General features: G+C 52.6%; 1 protein-coding gene across 1 annotated transcript; it reads left to right on the forward strand.

Annotated features, from left to right (window-relative positions):
- Positions 1 to 699: 699 nt before the first annotated feature.
- On the forward strand, positions 700 to 16,882 carry BPIFB3 (BPI fold containing family B member 3; the record flags this gene model as incomplete). The annotated part of the gene is made up of 15 exons (XM_084247068.1): positions 700 to 814; positions 1,850 to 2,006; positions 4,057 to 4,161; positions 4,594 to 4,734; positions 6,158 to 6,221; positions 7,735 to 7,795; positions 8,499 to 8,590; positions 8,728 to 8,907; positions 10,605 to 10,658; positions 12,468 to 12,638; positions 13,479 to 13,546; positions 14,711 to 14,753; positions 15,478 to 15,541; positions 16,063 to 16,139; positions 16,853 to 16,882. 15 exons carry the CDS (start codon positions 700 to 702, stop codon positions 16,880 to 16,882), a joined length of 1,422 nt encoding a protein of 473 aa, XP_084103194.1.
- Between the last annotated feature and the right edge of the window lie 3,852 nt (positions 16,883 to 20,734).

Genomic DNA, 20,734 nt, shown 5'->3' on the forward strand with positions numbered 1-20,734 from the left:
GGATTTAAATGGCGGTGACATGAGGGGATAGATGGCTGTGTGATGGAGTGGGCGGATATGGACTTCCATAAAGAAAATCCTATTCTCTGAAACTCGTAAGCTAGCCACCTGCCATCTCATTCCTTTCAACATCACTCAATGGGGGCGGAGGAGGAAGAGAGACATGGGACATATTAATTCTAAATGTTGGACGTCTCCGATCAGCCACACCTTCTGAAATGGCCTTATGAGCCAAGGGGAAAGCAGATCCAGGAAACAGAACTCCCATCCTGTCCCGGAAGGGGAGGCCCCTCTGTACGTGCCTTCCAGAGCCCAGCCCAGACTCACTGGGGCGACAGAGGACTAAGACTTTTAAGTCAGCTGGACCGGGGCTTGAATTCTGGCCCTGGCACTGATGGACTCTGCGGCCTCTGTTGGGTCCCCTCCTGGCACTTGGCCTCAGTTTTCCCACCTGTGAAATGGGGCTCAATAAGAGAGCGGCTCGGGATGTGCCCTGGAGCCTGCAGAGCATGCTGGACACTATGCTGGGCTGTGCGAGTGTTAACCGGGGCTCAGGTTTGCATGGAGAGGGCTTTCCTGGGGGTGAAGCTGGTAGGTGGGCTGCGGAGGTCTTGGGGGGGGGGGCTGCAGGTTGGTGAGGTCCACAGGGGGATCCAAGGAGGGCCTCGGAGTTCCTGTTTCTCTCACAGGTGTGCACCAATGATGTTGGGCTTGTGGTCCCTGCTTCTCCTCGGGGGTCTGGTGACTCCATGCCAGGGGCTGCTCGAGGCAGTGGGCACGCTTGCTCGGATTGACAAGGATGAACTCGGCAAAGGTAAGTGGAGGTTGGTCTGCGAGGGGGCAGGCTGCAGTGTAAATGGCCCCACCCCAGTGAATCGAGGATCTGCTTGCGGGAGCAGAAGAGAGCAATTTGCAGCTCTCAACTGCACAGAGAGTAGGTCCCTGGGACACCAGGAGAAGCTGTGTCTCTTCAGGGGGTTGACAGTTTGCTGGCAGGCTCCAATGGGTGATCACTTGCAAGAAGTGGGCTGGGTGATATGGGGCTCAGGTTTGCATGGAGAGGGCTTTCCTGGGGGTGTGGTCCTGTGGGGGCTGTGTCTGCCTCCGGGTGGGGGATGGATGGGGCAGGGGAGGCTGCTGGCAGCCTCACTTTTCTGGCTAGGAAACTCTAGCATGCATTTGGTGCTCCTGGACCCAGCAGCCTAGGGTAACAGTCTCAGGGACAGAGGAGAAATGTGGAGAATAGCAGGTAGGAGGCTACCCTGGCTTGTTCCAGCCTCTAGGAGGCACCTCTTCCATCTTATCCTTACACTTGCATGGTCAGCCAGGGGTGCCCAAGAGGAATGGAAGTTGTCTCCTCCATCTTTTTTTTTTTAAGATTGATTTATTTATTTATACAAGAACTGAGGTACAGGCTAGATGCGCGGGTGGGTGAGAAGATTCACCAGAGACAGAGTAGGGAGCAGAACAGGCAGACTGATGAAATACACTGCTGAGGGGAGCAGCGGGCGAGCCAGGAGAGGTCTGCGGCGCCATGTGGGACCCTCGCCAACTGGCCGGGATCAAACCAGCGCTGCAGAGGCTGCAGACAGCTTCATAGTGCTGTGCTCAACCGCCGGCGCCACCAGGGGAGGCCCTGCCCCTCCATCTTGATAGACTCCTGGCAGCTGTGTGCTCCCAGGCCTTTGCTTCTGCTCTCCCTTTTGGTGTTATATGGAGGCCTAGGCCAGGAGTCCCAGTCATACAATTGACTCCAATTTGCTGTGCGACTTTGGGCAAGTTTCTGATCTCTCTGGGCCCTAATTCCCCATCCATAAAATGAACTTGCCTCCTCTCCCCTTCTCTGCAGCCATTCAGAACTCGCTGGTCGGGGGACCAATTCTGCAAAATGTTTTGGGGTCGGTCACATCGGTGAACCAGGGCCTCCTGGGCTCTGGGGGACTGCTCGGAGGAGGTGGCCTGCTGAGTTATGGAGGGATTTTTGGTGTTGTTGAGGAGCTCTCGGGGTGAGTACCAGCAGCGTGGTTTTTTGACTACTCACCGACTGCACTCACTATAGGAAGGCTGGTCTTTGCTTCAGGAAGTAAAGGAGACATCTACTCTTTTTAGTTTGTTGTCAGGCAGAGGGAGTGGCATGGGGTTAGGGAGTCCAGGACAGAGTCTGCAGGGAAGACAGCATCCCCTGTGGTTGAGGATTCCAGTTCTGGGGTTGAGTCCCTTTCGTCCACCTCCACCGTGTGACCTGGGGCGCACTTCTCAGTCTCTCTGGGTTAATCCAGATAGCTGCCCGGCTCCAGCCCGCCTCGCCTTCAGGTGTCTGCTTCAAAGAGCCCCGCTCTCACTAGCTCCTCCTTATCCCCTCCCTGCCTTCAAGTTCACTCCATATATTTTACTGGTTTGTTTCTTGTTTCCTCTGCTAGATTATAAACTTCAGGAGGGCTAGACCTTCTGTCTGGCTTGTTCACTATCCCCCGTAATCATAAATAGCGCCTGACAAGTAATAGATGCTCAAAAATATTTTAGAATAAATGAAAATCTGTAACTTAATAACCACCTAGCCAGGGTTTTCTGTGTGGCTGACACTGTGCTGAGTGTCATAATTGAATTTCATGGAATCCAGAGGTGGGACTATTATCAACTTCATTTAACAGGTAAGGAGATTGAGGCCCCGGGCAGTGAAGGGACCACCTGCGCTCACCCAGCTAGAGGGTGGTGGTAGTTGAAGGGGTGTGGTGCTGAGTGTTTAATCACAGGCCATGTTGTCTGCCCCAGGCTGGCAGGACCTGGTCCAGGGCTGGTGTGATGAGAGGAAGGTGAAATAACAAACCCCAAGGAAGGCTTGAGACCAGGAGCCGGGGTATGAGGAAAGGTCACTTCTGCTGGGAGCAGAAGAAGGGGGAATGGATGCCCATCCCCCACCCCCAAGCAGCAAACAGATGTACGGAAGGAGAACTGGAAAGGGCTGACACTGGTTGTGGTTAACCGTGCGCCCCTCTGCAGTAGGTGTTGTCAGCATCTTTATTGTACAGATGGGGAAACTGAGTTACTGATCAGCAGCACGACTTGTCAAAGGCGACACAGTCCACTAGCGGTAGAGCTAGAATCTGAACCGCCAGGCTTTTTACTGCAACCCTGTGAGCGGCTACTTGTGGGCTGTTGCCAGGACACTGTCAAGCAACAAAAATGGAGCCTGGCACAAAGTAAATGCTCAAAAAATATCAACTATTACTCTTATTAATGGGTCTGGTCCCCCTCCCGCTGCAGAATTCCCCTGCTGGGTGGGGCTGGCACTTAGACATGAGCCAGACACTGGCCTTGTTTCAAGAACCCCGTGCACGGGGCAGAGCCCAACAGTGAGAATCCCATGAGTTCGGGGCAGTGGTGGAGCCAACCCAGGCAGGGCAGGAGAGCTGCTCAGAGGAGGGCATTTCCCTGAGATGGAGAAGCTGAAAGAAGGGCTTCCTGGAGGTGTGGAGGTCCTAGATGAAATCAGAAGTGCCAAGAGGAGTCAGGCAGCTGAAGGTGGATGCAGAGTGGAAGGAAAATGAAAGGAAGGGCATTCCAGATGGCAGGAACAGCCTGCACAAAAGCCCAGAGGACAGAGAAATTAATTAAGCGTGGGGAGTTGTTTTTGTGAACTTCTTGGGCTGCCTATGCATGACCCTGGGGGGTGTTAATGGAGGACAGTGAAGCCACAGGCTAGTGACAGACTCATAGGGGTGAGGCCAAGGGTATGGAGTGGGAAGAACACTTTTCATTGAGTCTCTGATGAAGAGATCACATTTCATGAGCACAGGCCACTCCAGCTTCTGCACCTGCCCAGCTCACTTGTCTTTATAACATCCCCCTGAGCTGGTCCTTGCATCGCCCCACTTCACAGGTGAAGAAACTGAGACCAGAAAGGTGAAATATCTGGCTCCACAGTTGGTTTTATGGTTAGAGGTGGGATGGAGGCTCTAGATCTCAGCCAGTGCCTGATCTGGGATGGCCCCGCACGGAGTGACTAGCCCTGGGAGTATCTGGGGGTCAGTGGTCTCTTCTCAACAACCATCCCAGCCTGAAGATCGAAGAACTCACGCTGCCGACAGTGTCGCTGAAGCTGCTGCCGGGGATTGGGGTGCAGCTGGGCCTGCACACCAAGGTGGGCCTGCATGGTTCTGGGTGAGTATACCCCTGGAGACCTCTACCCTCCTGCTCTCCATTCCACCCACTGCCCTATTGGGGACCCCTGCCCTGCTCTTCTTCCACCTCACTATCCCCTAGTTCCTTACTCTCAACTTATTTCCTTTAAAGTGACTCCCACCTTACGGCCCTACTCCCCACCCAGGGACCTCCATCCCACTGAACCCCAAGAACTTTCACCTCACTCTCTCTGGAGACCCCTAGCCCATTGCTGATACTCACTGGGGTGGAGGCGGGGAGGGAATGTACAGAGTGGGGCAGGGGTGAGAGGAGGGCATGGGGACTAGGCCGTTTGCAGGGCCACCCCATTAGTCCTTCAAGGCCCCAGTGACCCTGGAGTGGGCATGGCTGAGGTGGTCCTGGAGGGTGAGACCAGGCAGCCTAGCCACACTCCCAACATCCGTCCTGTAGCCCCCTGGGGGGCCTCCTGCAGCTGGCAGCTGAGGTGAACGTGTCTTCGCGGGTGGCGCTGGGCATGAGCCCGCGGGGTACGCCCATCCTCATCCTCAAGCGCTGCAGCACCATCCTGGGACACATCAGTCTTCTCTCGGGGTGAGTCCGCGGGCTCAGCTGTGCGGGGTGCTCCTGGCTGGCCCACGACTCTGCACTGGGCATTTCCTGGGTCCCTGGGAGTGGCTGGCTAGGCTGGACCTGAACTCACGTCGCCTCCCCCTCCCTTCCCCCCGCTGACTGACAGACCACAACCGGCAACAGGAGCTCTGCCCCAGCTGGAGCTTGTCCCCCCACTCCTGGGCACCCCTGCGATCCTGCCAGTCCCCCTGCCCAGCTAGGACAGCCACCCTCCATGGTCCCTCCACCCTTGGGTACCTCAGTCCCTGTTCTCAGCACATCAGAAACTCAGCTCTGCCCTGACATGCTGCGATGCCAAGGGAACTCCTTCCCTTGCCTGGGCCTCGGCGTCTCCATATGTATAATGAGGCCTTAAATTGATGCTCCGTAAGGCCTGTGCACTCTCCTACCCACCTCTCCCCCCATCTGCTCAGGAAACCATGGCCCTCCATGCATCACTTCCATGGGACAATGGAGGCCCAGCCAAGGCAAGTGACTTGCCCAAGGTCACACTTAGATTGAGGCAGGGATAGAGATGCGCCGGCGTCTGGACTCAGAGCTGAGGATTTCCCCAGCACCCCATGACATGAACTCACTCCACGTCCCCTTCCCAGTGGTGCTCCCAGTGGCACTCACCCCCTCTCTGGCCTCTTTGTACCTCCCCCAGAATTTGAACATTCCAGCCTGAATCCCATACCCTCACCCCATCTTTGTTGGGTAGCCCCAGTGGTGATGGGTGATTGGACAGCTCTTTGTTAGCTCCAGAAATAGGGTGAGCCAGGCTTGCTCCTGTCTTCAGAAGGACCTTGAAAAGGGATTCTAGGTGGTGTCTTGTCTTTGGTCTCCATTCCATTCCATCTCGCTCCTCTGAGTGGGAGGGGCCTTGGGGGAGCAGAGGCCAGAATGACCTGGTGGCCAGTGTGTGGGTCTGTGGTGGCTACCCCTCCCTCTGTCCCCACATAGTTCCCAGACAGGCCGAGCTCACCTCCATGCATCTCTCATCTTCAGACCACACTCTGATTTAGTCATTCGTTTAACAAATATTCATCATTCATTCATCCAAAGGATATTTATTGAGCTCTTACTCTAAGTCAGGCGTAGTTCTAGGATCTAATGCCAGTTGTCCATAGATGTTGGAGTAGAAAAAAGGAGCAGACACGTGTACACGCCGATTTAATCTTGGCAGCAATAATTCTCTAAGGTGGGCCTCAAATAGATGGGGAAATGAAAATGTCTCTTGGATCCCATGGCAAGACAGAGTCAAGATTTAAGCCCAGGTCTCCAGAGTCCCAGAGAAGAGCCATGAATTATCCAGAGCCCCAAGTGCCCACCCTGTCCAGTCATTTGGGTGGAGTTGCCCCCCACCTGGCGGTGGCATCTCTCTCATGCGTCTCACTCTGCCCAGGCTGCTGCCTGCACCGCTCTTCGGGATCGTGGAACAGACACTCTTCAAGGTGCTGCCGGGACTGGTGAGTGTGAGGGCCTCGGGTCAGGCACAGCCCTCCCCCTGGGAGGAGTAAAGTGTCCCCAGCTTTGAGTAAATCTGGGCGCCAGGAGGATTAGGCGGTTCTTCCTTTCCACACCTACCAGGTAATCCCATCCTGGCCTGCCCACACCTCCAGGAGCCACCTGCTAGTGTGTAGGTGGAACAGCACATCCATCCCCGGTCCTCTGAATCCTGAGCAGGCAACTCCCTGCCCCCAGATCTGAGTCCCTTTCTAACCTCTTGCTCTGTCTTTGCCACTTATATTATTATTGACTTAAAACTAGTTTTGAATGAAGAGTTGGGACACCCAGAGGTTTTAAACTGAGTCCTGTGCCTGGCAGTCTTGTCCAGAGAAGCCCAGGTCTATATCGTAGGATGTTGTAAGAAGCACCTTCTGATGAATCTGATCAAGGTTGCTTGTCTGTGGCTGCTCAGGCCATCTGGGCTTTGCTCAGGGCATATGAGCCACATTTGGGAAAAAATGATCTAACCAAAGGTCCATTTCATTGATGCAGAAGAGGGGAAGGGTTTTCCCGGGTCACACAATCAGCAAAGCCAAAGGACTGATCCCCAGTCCTGGCAGACCGCTCTTGTGAAGCACATCTGTGGAGGTGGCAAGGGCCTGGGGACCTGGGGTGGGTGACCCTGCCCTGGGCTTGAAGGAGCCACTCAGAAAAGAAGCTCAGAGCAAAAAGGGAAGCTCATGCGCCCCCCAATATTTCCTAACCAAATCACTTGGCTACAGGACAGGTTTTGTGTGACTCGAAGAGGTTTTAAAAATAAGAGTTAATTACAACATTTAGAGATTGACGATTTCTCTTAACAATCTGATTTCTGGTTTCCTTTGTGCAACTGGCCCCCCGGGGGGGCAGGCGCCTCCTTCCGAAGGTCAGCTGGGACTGGCGCCGAGGGGGCTGCTCCCCGCCCATCTCAGCATGTCTGGTTTCCTCCTCTCTTCTGTGACACGCCTGACCTTAGAGGCCCTGGAGGTGGAGGGGGCCCAGCCTGCTCCCTTGGGCTGTAGGACTCAGAATTTGTGGTTCCCAGACTTAAGATTCTGGAAGCCAAACTGTTTGCTCCCTGTTCTCAGCACAGGGGTTTTAGTAAACACGCAGCAGTGCACTCCCTGGGGCACAGGCCTGACTTTGGTGGAGGGAAGGGGCGCCCCTCTGCAGGGCTGTCCACCTGGATGGCAGGGCCCCGAGGCCTCTGAGGAAAGAGCTGCCTTTGTCTTCTTGGGGCAAGTCCTGTTTCGACTCCCCCAGCTGGGCTTTGGAGTGTCTCCCCAGCATCCTTACAGGTTTTCTGACAAGGATCCTGTAGCTGGCCTCCGTCACCCAATCTGCGCTTTGACATTTCAAGCTCCAGGCCCTCCCTGGACGCCTCCCTGTGTGCCCCCCAATCCTGGAATCACGTAGCAAAACATCTAAAGACAGTGCAGTGTCCCTGTGCCAGGCTGGAACCCAATTCTCCTTCTCCGTGTTCTCCCGATACAGCTGTGCCCCGTGGTGGACACTGTGCTGGGCGTGGTGAATGAGCTCCTGGGGGCTGTGCTATGTAAGTCGGGGTTCACCCTACTTCTCTTTGCTCCTTCTCTCACCCCTTGCTCCCCAATGAGGAGCTGGTACCAAGGGAAGCAGGAACAGCATAATTCTGGACCTTTCACTTCCTCTCCAGACAGAGGAGAAGGTGGTCTAGTGGTGAGATGTGGGCTGATGCCCCTCAGAGGGGCCTGGAGCCTCAGAGCCATCCAGTTTCCATCTCCGGGGGCCTCCGGCCATGCACAGCTCACATGAGGTGTGTCTAGCTCAGTCAAACACGAGGCAGACATAGCTATTATCTGGACAGACGAAATGCCCAAGGCCAAGAGAACTTAAGTGAGGAAGCCAAGCCCCCAGAACATAGCGGCTCCCGGTCTCTCTAAGCCTCATGGAAACATGGCAGCCTTTTGTGTGCACAAAAGGACTTTGAAGAATGTGGAAAGGATGGAAAACGTAGAGCAAAGGTGTCTCAGTACGTGGCCCATGTGAAAGAGTCAGGCAGCAGCATGGTCAGCAACTTCTGCTCTGGAAGCAGGACCCTGACTTGGACCCCTGTTGGTTGTCTTGCCTTGTGAACTGCCTCTGTCTGAGCCTCAGTTTCCTTATCTGTAAAGTGGGGATGACAGTAGTGCCTTGGTAGATACTTAGGAGAGTACTAGTCACTCAATATAGAACCCCAAGCTCATGGGGTTTTTCTCCCTCCTCCTCTCCCCATGCAGGCCTGGTGCCCCTTGGGGGTCTTGGGTCCGTGGAATTCACTCTGGCAACATTGCCACTCATCTCTAACCAGTACATAGAACTGGACATCAATGTGAGTCCTCCCCAAGGCCCTGCCCACAGCTGGAAGGTGGAGGGGGGTATGGTGGAGGCTGGCAAGGGGCAGTGGGCTCAGAGCCAGGTGGCCAAGCTACCCTGGGGCCTTCTCATTCTGCCTCCTGTCCCCCTCAGCCAATTGTGAAGAACATAGCTGGTGACATCATCGACTTCCCCAAGGCCCATGTCCCAGTCAAGGTGCCCCCCAAGCAGGACCACACATCCCAAGTGACTGTACCTCTGTACCTCTTCAATACTGTGTTTGGACTTCTGCAGACCAATGGTGCCCTCGACATAGACATCACTCCTGAGCAGGTAAGCATGGCACCCTCCCCCACTGCAGCTTGACAGTGCTAGTGATGACCTAGCCACATCACCACTGATGTCTTGACAAGCGCTCTTCTTCTAGAGAGAATTGATGGAGTTGAATGTGTACATGCCTACTCTTGTCCTTGTGGTAGATATTGCTATTAATAATGGCCTTTTATTGGCTATACTTGAATGGAAATTCTGGGTTCTTCTCAATATGACACTCCAGGAATTTACTTTCAATTGGTCAGAAATAGCATGTGAAATGTAGATAACTTGTTAACTTGCACCACATGGGCCCTTCTAGAGTCAGAGTTCAATTTATACTAAAGTGTGAATGGCTAACATTCCCACTACTTTCTCAAGAGCAGATTTGAATTGGAGAGAAAAACACTAGGATTGAGCTATACCAGAGGTCACTTGGATACTTATTCTGAAGCTTTTGAGACTTCTTTGCTTTCATTCTGACATCTTTTAACCCCTCACAGATTCTAAAAATCCCAGCATCCAGAGGCCTAACCCAGAGGCATTTCCTTAGTCTCAGCTCTCTTCAAAGGCAGTGAGCTTTGAGCTACCTGGGCTCTCTGCCTAAAAAGTTTGATCACTCACTTCCTGCAGGTGGGGTCCAGAGAGTACTCTCTTACCTGGAGGGTCGGGGAGAAGTTTGGAACAGGGACTGAGAGGCAGGTGTCTTCTAGTTGCAGGGGAGGGGACAGTTATAGTCAGGCAGAGGCTTTTGAGAGTGAGAATGTGTGTCGGAACCGTGTGAGTGTGTGTGTGTGTGTGCGCGTATGTGAAAGAAAGTAGGACATTAAAGTCCACAACCTAATGTTGTTCAGCCATGGCGTTAACTGTGTGTTGGGTGTGTCTGGGAATCTTTACGAGCAGGAAAGAGTGTACCAGTATGCCTGTCCTGGGTGAACAGGTCTGTCCTGAGGAGGGCATGTGTAGTTCAGGGATCTCAAACACTAGCATGAGGGGGCTGGACCTGTCTCTGGAGGCTGCAGCCTTTGTCTCCATGCTGGTCCCAGTCTCTGTGCCCACATTGCCACCAGGGTTAGCAGAAGCGGGGAAGCCAGGCTGGTCAGACTGTAATGAGCTGGGGGAGCCTGTGTCTCATTTCTCGGGCAGCTTCCATTCAGCTTCCCCAAAGGATGGGAGTACAAGCCCAGGGTGACCAGATTTTCCTATTTTTTTTTTAGCTAGAAAGTGGCAAATTCATATGAAAATTTCTGATTTGTAAATACTGGAACTAAATCCATAGGATTTGCATATACTATTTGGGTAAAAGGCAAAAACATCTGCAGTCCGATCCAGCGGTGTTCAGACTGAGAGCTCTGAAAGATTGGTTTTAAAGTTCTGGAATTAGTCTGCTCAGGACAAGAGCTGCTGCCACCACCTACCAGCTCATCATCCTGGGCAGGAGTCTCAGGTTCCCTATCTGTAAAATGGGAGCCATCCTAGCACCCACCACTTTGAACTGTTGTAAAGGTGAAGTGAGCAAAAGCATGCAAAACCTTTAGTGTGTATCTGTCTGGCTTGTAGGAAACCCTTAGTGAGCAGTGGCCATTAAAAGGAGCACTTGTGTGTATGTAATTGGTAGTGGTGGGACTGGGTATGGACAAAGTTGCTTTGTGTGGACTGAGGGATCCCTGACCTGTCTCTTTATTCACCTCCTCTCCTAAATTTGGTCTTGGGTCCAGGTTCCCAGCAATATTCCATTGACAACTACAGAGCTGGCGAATTTGGTCCCTGAGGTGAGTAACTTTCTCATGGGCTTTGATCACTGTAGTTCTTTCTGAATGAGCCTGAATAGACTCCAGAATCTCTCAACACAACTCTCCAGATAACTGTGATTGAATGTAGAGTCCAATTTCACACTAAAGTGTAAATGACTAACATTGCATCCTTTCCTGTTAGCAGATTTTGCTTAGAGAGGAGAGGGCCAGGGTTTAACTGCCCCAGAAGTCAATGGGCATTTGTCCTGTGGTTATTGTTTTCTATCAAGCAAAAAAATAGGAGATTCTCTCCAGGATACTGAGCCACTTCTCTCTACCTCCTTACTCCATCTTGGTCATGGTCTTTTCTGTTTCTAGAGAGAAGACTCAGAGCACTGGCTTTGGGGAGGAAAGGGAAGTGAAAATATTCAGGGATGTTTGACTAATGGGCATCAGAGCATGACTTAAAGACCTGATATCAGTTTTCCATTCAATTGGGGGTGAACAGCAACTTCCCAGTTGTGAGAATTTCAATTCACTGAAATTGAAGTGACTACTCCAAGGTCCTTGTATAACAATAGAATCTGATAGAGGATGGAAAGAGGCTAAGAAGGTCCAGATTTCTACAGAATGGAGGGGGCTGTTGAGTTTGTGGGTCCAAGGGACACCAGCTATGAATCCTTTAAGGTAATAATTCAAATCAACCTTAGTGGGTGTGGTTGGGGCCTCTGCTTCATGGGGTCCTTAGCTAAAGAGCATGGGAATCTCAGGTCGGGGATGGGATTGGGGCTAGACATCCAGAAGACACTCCTAAGGGTCAGGTGGTGGAGGGGGCAGCAGCAGGGGACCACAGATATAGCAGTCAGTCAGGCTGTGTCCCTCTAGCCTGGGAGGCTGGGTCTATCTCTAGAGGTGGAAGCTTTTGTTCTCCCCCATGAGAAATCTGGTGATTTCCTGTCCTTTTGGAGTCTGACTTGAGAAGTTGGACCCCAGAGTTCTAAGCTTCTGTGACTGACATTGTTCTCTGAAGTCATGATTATGAGATTCAGAAGTTCCTGATTGCATGATCATTCAGTCAGTCAACTGAAATTCACCGAGTGCCTACTCTCTACCAGGCTCTGTGCCAGGTGCTGAGTGTGCAGCAAAAGGAAAAGGTGAAAAGTAGACAGAGGCCTTTGTGCTCTAGGAGCTGCCATTCTGGTGGGGATAACAGACATTGAACAAATAAGCAGGCAGAATTCACACAGGATCAGAAGGTGGAGAAGAATAGAGGCGCTAAGTTGGGTCAAAGCTCTCTTCAACCTGAGTGGGTTTAGGAGCACAGGGTTAGTGTCCTTTAAAAAGATGCTCTGCAGAGGCCTCACTGAGAAGGTGACATTTGAGCAGAAATCTGAAGGAGATGAGGGAGGGAACCATACATGTATTGAGATGAAATTGCCAGGCAGAGGGAACAGTACCTGCAAAGGCCCTGAGGTGAAGTGACTGGCATGCTGGAGGAGCAGCAGAGGGGCCAATGAGTCTGGAAAGGGGAGAACGAGGAGGGCAGTGGTAGGAGGTGAGAAGAGACAAGGGCAGAGGCTGGGTCATGTAAGGCCTTTGTGCCTCAGGGTAGATTTTTGGCTTTGAGGGAGACAAGAGTCTGATCAGGTTTGTTCCACGGTTTCGTGTCTCTTCATCTGCCTGTCAGCCTACTGGTGCTGAGACCAGGCCTGTCTGGTGCAGGCTGTGTAACCCCAGTCCCCTAGAAGGACCACCATCGGGGGGTCCATGAGTGTTTGTTGCTTATTTCCATTACTGGGGCATCCAGGCTGCCCTCATGCCCTTTGTTCTGCCCATACCTCTCTTCAGGCCCTGGGGAAGTTGACCCCAGGCAAGAACCTCCTGCTCTCTCTGCGGGTGAAAGAAGCGCCCACCATCACACTCCAGAACAAGAAGGCCACAGTCTCCATCCCAGCAACCATCCACGTGCAGTCCTACCAGCAGAAGGAGACCCCGGAAGCCCTCTTTGACCTGAGCGGGGTGAGTGGGAAGCCCCGCACTGGGGTTCTGAGCAGGGTAGACCCTCTCCGGACTGCAGACGGTATGTCCCTGTTCTCCCTTCTCCCCCACTTTCAGGGTGGAAAGCCCCACATGCATAGCACAGGGAGTCATCACCTGCGCTGAGACCTGAGTACCCTCGTAGACTCTGGTCTGCTCCCTCAATGCTCATCTGTCCCCACCCCAGACCTGTCTGCTCTGCTTCCTTGGGGTGACCGATCCCCCATCTCCACACGTCCCCATGTCTCCATCTCTGTGCTCAGGTAGCTCTGGGCTGGGGATTACCTCCAGCTTCCTCCCGGACCCCACCTCTAGTCTGCTGCCCTCCACCCACCTCTAGTACTTTCCCCCAGACATACATCCGGGCAGAGGAGGGTCCTCTCCCTTCTCACTGTGCCCTGGCTCCCAAGCCCTGGGATTCAATGCCTCCTTTCCCATCCTTGAGCACTAAGCCTCGGTTGCTCAGGGAGACAAGATTCCCTATCTTGGTTCATGAGGGGTCCACACCTGGTGTGCGGTTGCCCCCTCCTTAGGCTAGTTCCTCATGCTCATCTCATCGGGGACACTGTCCTTCATCCAACTGCAAGCTGGGTTAAGAAACCGCCCCTTAACCCCAGAACTTCCTCTCACACAATGCTGATCAGCCTCAATTTGAATACTCTGGTTGTGGCGCACTAGAACCTTCCAGTGACTTCCTCACAGCCTAACACCCAGTCAGGCCAGATAAGGGTCAGCAGAGGGAGCAGGTGATAGAAATTCATCTGTTGGCTAAGGCGCCTTCTGTCAAATCCAGGGTAACCTCTTTCTGCTTTTCCCATGCAGGTTATGACTTTAACGGCCCAGCTGTCTCCCTCGGCTACCAAGCTGCACCTCACCCTGTCCCTGGAACGGTAATGGGGATCCTGGCCTTAGTTTTAGGAACAAGAATTAGGGACTGACAGGAGCCTCCTCCCTCTAATTGGGCACCAACGAGATGTTTTACTAGCATCTTCCAGGAGCTGCCGGATAGGGTGTGAGTTCAGCCCATTTTAAAGATGAGGCCCCTGGTGCTCAGAAGTGCAGACTCTCTAGTGGCCTGGTCCACTGCACTGACTCAGAGGCTGCCCTGGAGATGAACTTGCTGCTGAGATGAGGGCCCAAAGTCCTGAATCCGCTGCAGAGGCTAGCCCCCGGCACGACAACCCTTGGCTGTTGTAAAGTGCTGTATTTGCCGGGACTGATTCTTTCTCTAACTGCCCGTCCCTAGGGTAACTGGGACTCGTGATAAAAATAACTAAGATGGTGATGTTGATGACCTCCTTCCTTACATATGCATGGCACCTACCCCTGGAAGCAGGTCTGCAGTCTAGGCCTCTCTTTCTCCTGACCCAGGACTCTCATCATGACCCAGGGCTGCGGCCTGCCTGTCCCTCCCCTGGACACAGGGGCTGTCTCAGGGATCTCTGGGACCTGCCTGTCCTGAGCCGTAGGCACCCAGTGCTTGCCTGACTCCACTTTAGTGTGACCCTCAGCCCCCTTAGGCTACAACTGCCCTCTGCCAGGCTTCACTGCTGCCCCATTTCTAATCTTGATAAAAAGGCCTTGCCTGCTGCCTGGGTTTGTCTCCCCATCCTGATGGCAGTTCATGCCTCAACCCTCTGGAAAAAAGATGTGTGCTGAGCTCTAGCCCCAACCTACATGTGGGCTCCTGTGGGCCATGGGTAGTATTGTCTTCAGGGAGCACCTGCTGCGTGCAGGGCGCTGTGTCCAGTGCTCGGTCTATGAGGGCTGCTCTTCAGAGAGGATCAGCCGCTTGTCTCGGGGGTCAGCATGGGGCTCGAGGGCCATGGAGTCAGAGACGGCGGTCATGGTATCTCGGCAGGAGGTTAGGTGCCTCCACATCCATTTTATAAGTGGGCGGGCTGTTGTTGATTGGGGCCGGATAGAGGCAGAGCTGGGCCTACCCCTGTTCTCTGATGCTGGACTCCTAGGGGCAGGGCAGGCTGAAGGTGGGGTGGGCAGAGAACTGCCCAGCAGGTGTGGTGCCAGCTTAACCTCTCTCTTCTCTCCACCAGGATCAGTGTCAAACTGACCTCTGCCTTTGCCCATTCCTTTGATGTAAGTTCTTGGAGGGGTGTGGTGAACGGCTCGGTGGTGGTGAGGCTCTGCAGGTGGGGGCGGGACGATAGCAGAATGAGCCCATGGGCCATATGACCGGGCTGGCTCCTGTCTGTCTGGGTTCTGCCCCAACAAGCCAGAGTGGGTGAACATCAAGGCAGGTGTATGTGTGTGTATGTTCATGTGTGTGTATCTTGGCAAAATAATCATCATCTTAGGGAAGTGATTCTCATGATTTTCTGAAGTCTTGGAAACTCAGAAATTTGTAAATGTTTGGAACCTCACATAGGTTCAAAATTCTGTAACGAAATGAGGTTCCTGAGCCCAGAAAGTTCTAACATTTCAGAGCCTCTAAGTCCTCTCACAGAGTTCTGTGGTTCAAGATGGCCTCAGGTCCTAGAATATTCTAAGGGCTCATAGATCTATAGGAATCTGTGATTAGACAGCAACTGAAGCTGGGCACACTTAGCTCACTCTTCCTCAGATCCCACAGATCTTTCTTCTAAGAAGGCAGCTCTTTCTAGCTTCTGGGCCTTGAGTACAGCCAGCCTAAATCACAGAGTCTCCTTTGGAGTCACTAGTGGACAGTCCACCCCAGTAGGCCCTGCTCCCACTGGAAAATGTGTTCTTAGGCTGGAACAGCTGGACCTCCCCTCACCCCTACCTGGAAAGGGCCCTGCTGCCTGTCAGCCACTCCTCTAGCCCTACCTGTTCTCTCTTGCAGGCTTCCCATTTACAAGAATGGCTCAGTGATGTGGTCCGGGCAGCATATGTGCCGAAGCTCAATGGTACGGACATTCTTCACTGTCTTTTTAGATGATAGAGTATCTCAACTTGAGATTGTTGAATCTGTTGCCATTCTTCATTGTTCTGATAGAGACACTGAGGCTGGAGGGGATCTATACATATTTCTAAGATGCAGCAGCAGTGTTTCATTCAAACAACATTGATTAGCACCTATATCACACCAGCCTCTGGGCCCTGATTTCTATCTGATCTGGGTTCTGTCTTCAAGCTCATAGTCCAGAGGGAAATAGTCATATAAACAAATGACCAGAATATAGATGACCAAGAATGTGCATGGGGATGACAGAAACTTGAAGAAGCTCTGCTGAGGGCAGCCACTGATAACAATTCAGGAAAGGGGCATTTTTGTTTGAGTTTAGGAGGATGAGTAGGAGTCTGCTAATAGGGAAACTAAGTCCTCAAAAAGAGAAATGTCTGAATCAAGGAACGTGGTGTAATAAGGTCTGCAGGTCCTACCTCAGTTTTCCATTTATCTTTGTTTTCAACTATTCCCTCTTCACAGCTGATCTGGGTGTTGGAATTCCCCTGCCTAAGGTTCTCAACGTCAATTTTGCCAATGCAGTCCTGGAAATCATAGAGGTGTGTTTCCCCAAATTGGGTACTATCTGGAGAGTCCTGCTTAAAATTTATAAGAAAAATCACCTGCACCATTTCTAACTTGCTCAGAGAATTGCAAATGACTTAACGTGGGAATGGCAAATATTTGACATATGTGCTACCAGGCCTTCCTTACTTGCCTAGGACAGACATTTGCCAATTAGTCATAGAATTGTTTCCTGCTAAACTCAGACACACTTTTGGCTCATAGGATGGAATTACAGATTCACAGTTCCCCTGGCCCAGGGGTGGCAAGTACAATGCCATGCCTCCCCCTTCTCCATGCAGTATAGCCAGTAGATCCTATTCTTGCTGAATAGCCACACTGCCTATGAACCTTTCCACCCAGCACAACTTTGAGTCCTAGAACAGCTCAGGGAGGTGAGCAGACAGGGAGTTCTGCACCCATTTCTCACATGAAGACCAGAGTTGAAGGAAATTTGTGGCAGAAATAGCATTTGAACTTGGGCCTCTTAAGTCCTGAAGTCAGTGTCCTGTCCTACACTGGTTGACATTTACTTACCATTCATCCATTTGTTGATTCATTTGTCTCATGAATGCCTGCTGTGTTCCAGGTCCAGCACTAACCCCAGAGCACGGGGGACAGGAGCATGGGTACAGGAGTGGGGGTGTGGCAGGGGTGTTGGGCACAAGGACTCAGGGGGCTTAACTGAGAATTGTTTTGCTCCTTGCAGAATGCTGTTGTGTTGACTGTGACATCCTGAGGCTGAGAGATGGCCACCGTCCCTCTCTGTTGACGGCCAGAGTCCTGTCCACCTGCCCACTCTGTCTTAATTTCCTTCTAACCTCTAGCCTGTGTCGGTGACAGTATGTGTCCTTTAGCCACCCAGGCCCACCCAGGTGCTTTGACCCTGCAGCTCTGCCCCCAGTCTGGGGTAGGGGTGGCAAGGCTTGCCACAGGACTCTGCTTTGGAGGGAGCTTGGGGCCTCCATGGCAAGTCCCAAAATTTCAATAAACTACTCCTCTATCTCAGCACCTCCTGGCTGATTTGTTCCCCAATCACACAGGGACACCTTGACCTGCACGTCCATGCCCTCCCCACCTCCAAAGGTGGACCCGTGAGAGATGGGCCCAGTCACTGGTGCTTTGCTTCCCAAACTTACCTGGTTGACCTGGGCAGCCTCTGTGTCCTGTCCTGCCTCCCCCTGCCTGGAGCTCCCTGTCTCACTGTCCCCCCCACTTCCTCTTTCATTGTCTCTGAGTCTATATGCTTCTGCCCCTTTTTGAGATACTTCTTAGAAGTGACATCTGAGCTGAATTGTGAAGGGTGAATAGGAGTCTTCCAAAAGGAAAAGGAAGGAACCAGCTTCAAGGAAGCACAGATAAGTAAGATGGGTCCTACCCCAGAGGGATTCCTTCCAGCTGCACATCAGCCAGGACACGCTTCAGCACGGAGCTCAACACCAAGGCACGCCAAGCGCTCTTTGGCAGAGAGGGGCCCAGCTGCCCAAGGCCACGAGAGGCAGCATTGGGATGGGGAACGGGGGTCATGCCTCTAGGTCTGGGGTTCTCCCATTGCTTAGATGGGTACCCAAGTGGACATTTATGGGTGGGTCTGAGTGAAGAGGTGAAAGCAGAGTGTTGGAGATTGATTCAAAGGATTTGGGGCTGGGGAACAGAGGAGAATTGGAGTCCATTTGGAAATGTGTCCACCAATGAGAATGAGCCTGTGATCAGCCTTCCATCTACCCATCCATCCACCCATCCATCCACCCACCCATCCACCCATCCATTCACCCACCCACCACACACCCATCCATCCATCCACCAACCCATCCACCCATCCATCCACACACCCCTCCACTCATCCATCCATCCATCCATCCATCCATCCACCCACCCATCCATCCATCCATCCATCCACCCACCTATCCACCCATCCATCCATCCATCCATCCATCCACCCACCCACCCATCCATCCATCCATCCATCCACCCACCTATCCACCCATCCATCCATCCACCCACCCACCCATCCATCCATCCATCCATCCACTCACCCATCCACCCACCCACCCACCCATCCATCCACCCATCCATACATACATCTACAGTTCATTCACCCACTGCTGCATCCACCCGTGCAGCCAGTCTTCCTCTCTCCCTTCCCTCCCTCCCTCCCTCCCTCCCTCCTTCCCTCCCATACATCTGCCTTAAATTTATTGGCACCTCCTACACACCAGTCCCAGTGCTGAGGGACATGTTGGGGTTTATCTTGGACTCCTTCCTCACTTCCCTTGCTCCCGACCACCAGTGGTTAAATGAAATTTCAAATCCCACCCTGGTGGCCTCCAGCAAGTCATTTAATCTCACTTCTTCATCAACTACTTGAGGATGATCGTCATAAGGTTTATTATTATTTTTTTATATTTTATTTTATATATTTTTTACATCATTTTCCATTTTTGCACAATGTATGCATGTTCATCTTGGTTATATTCCCCACACAATTCCCACCCCCCTATGTTGAGTCTAATCCCTCCTCTCCTCCCCCCCTCGTAGTGTGTCTCTGGTTTAGAGTTGCTTGTTGATTTTGATTTTTACTTTATTGTAATTAGTTTTTTTCCTGGTCCCTTATTTAGGTTTTCCAAATTCCTGCTATGAGTGAGACCATCCGGTATTTTTCATATTACTCAGCAATCAAAAAAGATAACCTCATGCAATTTGCAGCAACATGGATGGCGCTGGAAGGGATCATGCTCAGCGAAACAAGCCAGAAAGAAAAAGAAAAATACCGGATGGTCTCACTCATAGCAGGAATCTAGGAAATGTAATAAGGTTTTAAGGGCTAAACTAGCACTCAGGATGGTGATTTGCCCAAAAGAAGCCTCAGTGCCCATTAGCTCCTCTTACTGCTGCACTGTTCTGCCTGGCACCAGGCTGTCCTCTGTCCCCTTCTCTCCACCCGCACCCCTGCACACCCGTCTCCTCTCTCGCTAGGACCACACTTGCCCCTCCTTGGTCTCCCACCACCTCGCTCCCACCCCATCCTCTTCCAGGCCATTCTTCACTTCATCTGACCATCTCTCAACCCCACCGACAGCCCTTCAAAGGCTGGATTCTCCCAAAAGGCAGTCACCGCCACTGCCCTCCCTCCCCCACCCCTGCCCGTTTACCCCTGCAGGCTGCCTCTGCAGGTCCCACCCTGTTTCTCCTGGGCTTGGAGAGGGACAGGGTTGTCCCTGTGCTCAGGCTCTTCATCCGTGAACTGGGCACACTGTAGGCCGTGCTCATAGGTGGTTCGAGGATTAAATGAGATGATCCTTGTAAAGTGCTGGGCAGTGGGCCTGGCACACGGTAAACACACAATATTGCACAACCAGGTCTTTGCATGACTCTTCCCTTTTCCTGGAGTCTTCTGCTCCACCAAGTGTGCTTGACACACTCCCGCATACCCAGCACGCAGGGCACGCTGGCCTCCAGCCTCCTCCGCTGTGTGTGATTTTATTTCCATTATCCTGGGTTGTCACTGCCTGGGTCACCTTCTCGCACTTGACTGAGAGTGTTGCACGGTCAGCGATGGTATCTGCCTCATCGTGGTGGGTCCTCTGGTGGCACAGAGTAGCAACGAGAGCAGCTAACCTCCATTGAGCACCCGCTGTATACCAGGCAGCACATTAGATGCTTAACATCCCTTAGGCCATTTAGTTTTCATAAAGATTGAGCTCGTAAGTATTAACACCTTATTTGCCTACGAAGAAGCTAAAACTCAGAGAAATGGGGTTGGTACATTAGGTTATTGACCCCTGGAATCACCCTGCTTTTTAGGAACTGTTTTCTATAGTTGAGGACACGGAGGTAAAGAGAGGGCAAGTGACTTGCCAAGGCCTCATGGCTAGGAAATGATGTGGTCAGGATTTGAACCCAAGCCCTGGCACCAGAGCCTGGGCTCTGAACGTCCACACTTAGGGTGGGGGTGAAACAAGACAGGAAAGGGAGTCAGTCCCCTCGCTGGGCTGCCCTGGTGCCTGCAGCTGATGAGGGAGACCGAAGCCGAGCAGAGGGCGGGGTAGGGCTGGTCTGTTTCCTGGAACCTGCAGCCACCCCCCCCCCCATTTGAGCCCCCAACAGGGCCCCCCACGTAGCTGAGTCACCTGCGGGTGAGTCACCTCCCAGGGCCTGGTCCCTCCAGCTCTGGACAAAGGTGCCTTTGAACACTAAGCCAGGCGATCTCCCTGGCGCCAGAGCTGCACTAATCCCGCCGGCCCCAGGGGGCAGGCCAGCCTCATGGCCACCAGGCCTGGTCTCAGGACTGAGGAAGGGCACAGAACTTCTGTGGCCTGACAATGGCCACCTCTGTGTGTGCACTGCCCTCTACAGTTTACTGTGCACATTGGTCGCTGCGGAGAAGTGCCGCACTTTCTGTCTTTGGGTGGTATTTCAATTAAAAAAGGTAACACGTTTGTTCAGCAAGTATATATATCACACAGAGCACCAGGCAAAGGGACTGGGCAGGAGAGGCTGTTGTCTCCCGAGCTCCCATTAGGCTCCAGGAAATTCCAAACGTTTCTATATAATCCTCCAAACTCTGCTGGGGAAGTGCAATTATACCCAA

The sequence above is a fragment of the Talpa europaea genome (assembly GCF_964194135.1).
Source record: "Talpa europaea genome assembly, chromosome: 11".
Lineage (NCBI taxonomy): Eukaryota > Metazoa > Chordata > Mammalia > Eulipotyphla > Talpidae > Talpa > Talpa europaea.